This window comes from Serinus canaria, chromosome Z (genome assembly GCF_022539315.1).
Source record: "Serinus canaria isolate serCan28SL12 chromosome Z, serCan2020, whole genome shotgun sequence".
Taxonomy (NCBI): domain Eukaryota; kingdom Metazoa; phylum Chordata; class Aves; order Passeriformes; family Fringillidae; genus Serinus; species Serinus canaria.
The window spans coordinates 33,779,002-33,783,670 of record NC_066343.1 but is presented as its reverse complement, the minus strand read 5'-3'; the positions used below and the strand labels follow the sequence as shown (position 1 = coordinate 33,783,670).

Below are 4,669 nucleotides of genomic sequence, written 5' to 3'. Positions count from 1 at the left end.
CTGGTGCAATCTGCAGGAGCTTGTCCCAAGAAATCACACAGATGTTTGGGTTTGATTTGATAAGTAATACTTCAGCCCACAACAGCCCCTTCCGTGACTGCACTACTTCCATAGAGTGGCTCTTCACTTCGCAGCGTTGATCCCTGCGCGGAGCCTGAAATAGTTCCTCCCGCCGGATCCCTCCGCAATTACCGGGTCAGCGAGGGCGCGCCAGTGCGGTGGGCGGGATCCAGTGGGACAATGACAGACGGATTCACCAATCAGAGGGGCGGACACAGCCAGATGCCGGCGTTGGCCCAATGAGTGCCGCGGGAGGCGTGGCCACGGAGGAAGATAGGGCTGAGGGCCGGCGGGAGCCGCGCGGGAGCCGCCGCCATGGCTGACGAGATCAGCAAGGCGCAGGCGGCGCGTCCCGGTGGGGATACTATCTTCGGGAAGATCATCCGCAAGGAGATCCCCGCCAACATCATCTACGAGGACGAGCAGGTTCGGGCTGTGCAGGGGCCGGGGCCGCCGCAGAGACGCTTGGCAGAGCGGCGGGGCGGGCGGTGCGCCGCCGCGCTTCCCTCTGCCCTCCCTGGAGCTGCATCGGGCTCCTTGCCAAGGGTCGAGGGTTCTCGCAGCTGGTGTGGGAGGGTAGTCGTGAAACCTTCACCACTTGCAGGCAGCCTTCTTGCGGGTTCGGAGCAGAGCACTCTATCTGGCTGCTTGTGCAGGTCCCGCTGCGCCCTATAAAATCCTTTCAAAGGTTATGCAGCTCTGCCTGCTGGGCTTTGGAGGTGAACTTCCGAGAAGGATTGCTGGTGCATCACAGCACGTTGGGGCCGAAATTAAATAATTAGCTTTAGAAGAAATGCAGCGGTTTTTCCCAAAATGCAAACTAACAGGTATATAAGATCTCCTACACTTTTTTTTCCTCGCCCTTCAGATTGAAATACTGGAGCCTCATTAAGAAGGGCTTTTGCTTTTGAAATCAAGGGGTTATTCTCAGTGTACGATAGAGACTCGCTGAGGATGCATCTTGTTAGATGTGCTTAAAAATCGTGCATAGCTTGAAACAGTGCTTTCTTAATAGATGGCAGAATTTTTGCAGTTGCCGTATGCTCTAAAGAATATTGGAAATCTTCACTGATTTCTGAAAGTCGTGCTTATGTTACTCCTATGTGTTTATATAAAGGTGTGTGTTCTTTCTTTGCCCGGTTTAAACCTGTGTGAGTTTTTTAATCAGCTGCGGTGGTTGCAGCAGAGTAAGCTGAGCACGGTTTGATTAGGAATCAGGCCATTGGCTTCGCTGAGTGTATAACTCACTTTGACAGCCATTTTTGTGGAATATTTTCTGGAAGTGTCAATACCTGCAGTGCATCACTTGGTTTTTACTTCAAAGTGCACAGAAATGTAGAACTTTCAATTGACTGGTGGATGATCTTGCATTAATTTTGTTGGCTTTACGGAGATCTTTTTAGAGGTGGCTGGAAGTGTTAAAAGGAGAAAGGTAAGGAAGTCATTTAATCAATAATTGACCTTCAGAGAAAGGGAAGTACTGAAAAGTACCAAGTCTCTTTGGAATTATGTCTTATCACTGTTTTTCTAGTTGAATCTAAACTTCCTGAAATGAAGTTTGGTTTCCCATGCACTCATGAATTTCTGTGATTGTGCTTTTTCCTTAATGCTACTTCTGCTTTCTGTACCATAGAAAACTTTCAATCTTTTGGTGTTTAAATTTACTTTCAATTTTTTGGTCTTTAAATTCTTTAACACAGTTTGGCCATTTGCATTCTGCCTCTGCGGGACTGCATATAATAGAAAAGCTGATTACAAAATGGTCAGCTCTCAGTATGATTTATTTAATTAGGCAAAAATTAGTTTTATTCATCTTATATACTTGCTGCCCTTCCCTGTTTGGAAGAAATGAGCAGTTCATCAGAAATTCAAACTAGGCATTATCTTCTTAAACATACCTTAAAACCAGATAGATTTGATGTATAGAAGATAAGTTGCATAAAAGATTGATACAAGTTGAGTTCAGCTTTTCACCAACTTTACTCTTGACAAAAGCCACATTTCTTCTCAGAATAAAAAAGCAGTATATTTCCAAAGAAAATTAACTTTATTGATTCATGAAGAAAAGTATCTAGGAAATAAGCGTTTTGAATAATCTAGGTATGTGTTTTTAAGTGTCCACTGTCTGTGACATAACCAAATGGTACCAGGTGTTATGCTGTTGAACGTGATGGGTGAGTCAGAGATATCCTTGAACTAATGGTGGCGGAGTACCTCCTGTGCATCTGCACATTTGTCCAGTTGCAAGTCCCAGTTCTGTGGTTGGCCGTTTGTACAAAGAGACAAAGCTTTATTTTCTCTTGCTTGTTGGCAGTTCCTATTTGATATTTAGGTGATGCATGCAGTGTATGGTTGTAATATTGGTATCTAGTCAAGATTCAGCTAGTCACTACGGACAGATGTTCATATTTCAAAAGTGATGCCTTTCTTTCAATTTTAGAGTGTCTGAAGCAAAGCTGGTTTTAATGGATTACTCTGAAATACTTGGTGCTGTTGAGAACAGAAGTTTAATATGGCCTCAATCACCTAACTTCAGGATCTTTGGAATTGCCTAGGTGTCATTGACCAAAGAAATATTCAGGCATAACTGGAAGATGATTAGTAACTCTTAGCCATTTATTTTATTAAAAACTAAAAAAAAAAAAAAAAATTAAAATGAAGTTAAATTTAAAGAAAAGCATAAATGTACTTCTGTCCTTCTGTACTTCTTATAGGCATGCATGCCAAAGCTTTACTAGTTGTTATGCATATGTTGCAATAATAAATCTTGAACCTAATTGCATACTACTTTGCTGAGAAGACTGTAACTTTTAAATAGTACTTTGCAAAGCAGTGATTTTTTTTTTTCAGCAGTTCTTGGTAAGTAGTGTTTTGTGTTTAGAAATTAAAGGATGTAGAATAATATATCAGTCAAGAAAATTTAGCATCTCTGCTTATGTTTGGGATATCTGGTAACCTGCTGAAGTGTGTATTTAGTGGGGCATATTGATTTACTGAAACTCATACCTTTCTCCAAAACAAGTTAAATTTTATCTCTTTTCTGTTCCTCCAGTGCCTCGCGTTCCATGATATTTCACCCCAAGCTCCAACACATTTCTTAGTGATTCCTAAGAAGCCAATTGTCAGATTGTCTGAAGCAGAAGATTCTGATGAGTCTGTAAGTACTTTAAAGGTTTTCTGTACACAAAACTGTGCCTCTCATTACTTCGTAATATACTAGGCTGTCCCCCTTTTCCTTTTGACAAAGAGGCAAAGTAGTTTTCTAATACTCTAATGCTTGTCCCCTAGCTTAAAAGATAATGGAGCTAAGGTTTTCCAGTAAAATTAGCCTGAGAAAACAAAATATATCTGTGCATGTATTTACCATGCAAAACGAATTGTTGTTTGTTATTTTACAATTCTGATGTCTGTTGTCATTGTTTCCATGCAATAGTACTTCTCTAATATGGGCTTGGGGGTTTTTAGCAGGTCAGAGGTGAAGAAAAGGAAGGTTAGCTGAGAGGTGCTGAATATTTCATTTGTAACTAAAAACATCAAGCTCAAAGATTTTGTAAACTGTACATGGTAAGATAATGTTTATTTTCCACCAGAATTATATATGTTGTCAGAAGAAGTAGTGGGGGCTTTAACCATGAAGTAAATGTAGCTTCCATGACACTTCTGTTATCTGTTACTGCCTGGCTTGAAAATGATCAATAGTTCTATTTTCCCCCTGTATTATGCATAGCCAGAATTTATAGTTTTTCTTGGAGAGTGTCAGTTGCAGGCAGGCAACAATTTGAAGAGCAGTGGCTGAATTTCTGAGAATTAACTTACTGGCTTATTGGTTCTCTGCTCTCATTCCTTCCCTTCCCTTCCTGCCCTTTCCCTTTTTTTTTTGTGTGTTTTCTGTTGGTTGTTTTTTTCTTTTTTTTTTTTTTTTCTTTCTCCTCCAGCTTCTCGGGCATTTAATGATTGTTGGCAAGAAGTGTGCTGCTAACCTGGGCCTGACCAATGGATTCCGGATGGTTGTGAATGAAGGGCCTGAGGGTGGGCAGTCTGTCTATCACGTACATCTCCATGTTCTGGGTGGTCGCCAGTTGGGCTGGCCTCCTGGCTAAGATTTGTACACCACAGGAGTTAACTGCATGCATACAAGTTACCACCAAATAGATTTAATATGTTGTCCATCCATCTAGCCACTGTTAGTGTATTGTTTTTTTTAATGTGTGTCTACACAGGGTAATAAATGCTCTGAACAACATTCGCACAATAAAGATTAAGCATGTGGGAATCGTCTCTGTTGGTGTGCCTTACTGATGGAAACACTTCTGAAGTTGAAATTAAGTTCTCTGGAGTTTAAAGCACAAAACATGTTTCAGTCTGCTAACAAGTCTTCTGTAGGTACTGAGTTGCCAAGGCATTCAAAATCTAAAGGTGCAAACACTTATCAGACTTCTGTGTCTTCCAAAAGCTTGAAAGAAATCCAAGCTTTTAGAATGGGGTATGTAAATATTTGTAAAGCCAGCGTAGGCTGCTGCTGAAATTTCGAAAAAGTGATATTCCAAACATGGTGTTCAAGGGCTGTGTCAGTACAGTGCGTTGGGAACAGGCATTCTAAGGCTCCATT

The 4,669-nt window shown here is 41.3% G+C and overlaps 1 protein-coding gene across 1 annotated transcript; it reads left to right on the top strand.

The window, feature by feature from the left end:
• The first annotated feature begins 314 nt into the window (after window positions 1-314).
• On the top strand, window positions 315-4,333 carry HINT1 (histidine triad nucleotide binding protein 1). The gene is made up of 3 exons (XM_009096086.4): window positions 315-486; window positions 3,113-3,217; window positions 3,996-4,333. The coding sequence occupies exons 1-3, from the start codon at window positions 376-378 to the stop codon at window positions 4,158-4,160; spliced, it is 381 nt and encodes a 126-aa protein (XP_009094334.1). The 5' UTR covers window positions 315-375; the 3' UTR covers window positions 4,161-4,333.
• Window positions 4,334-4,669: the final 336 nt, after the last annotated feature.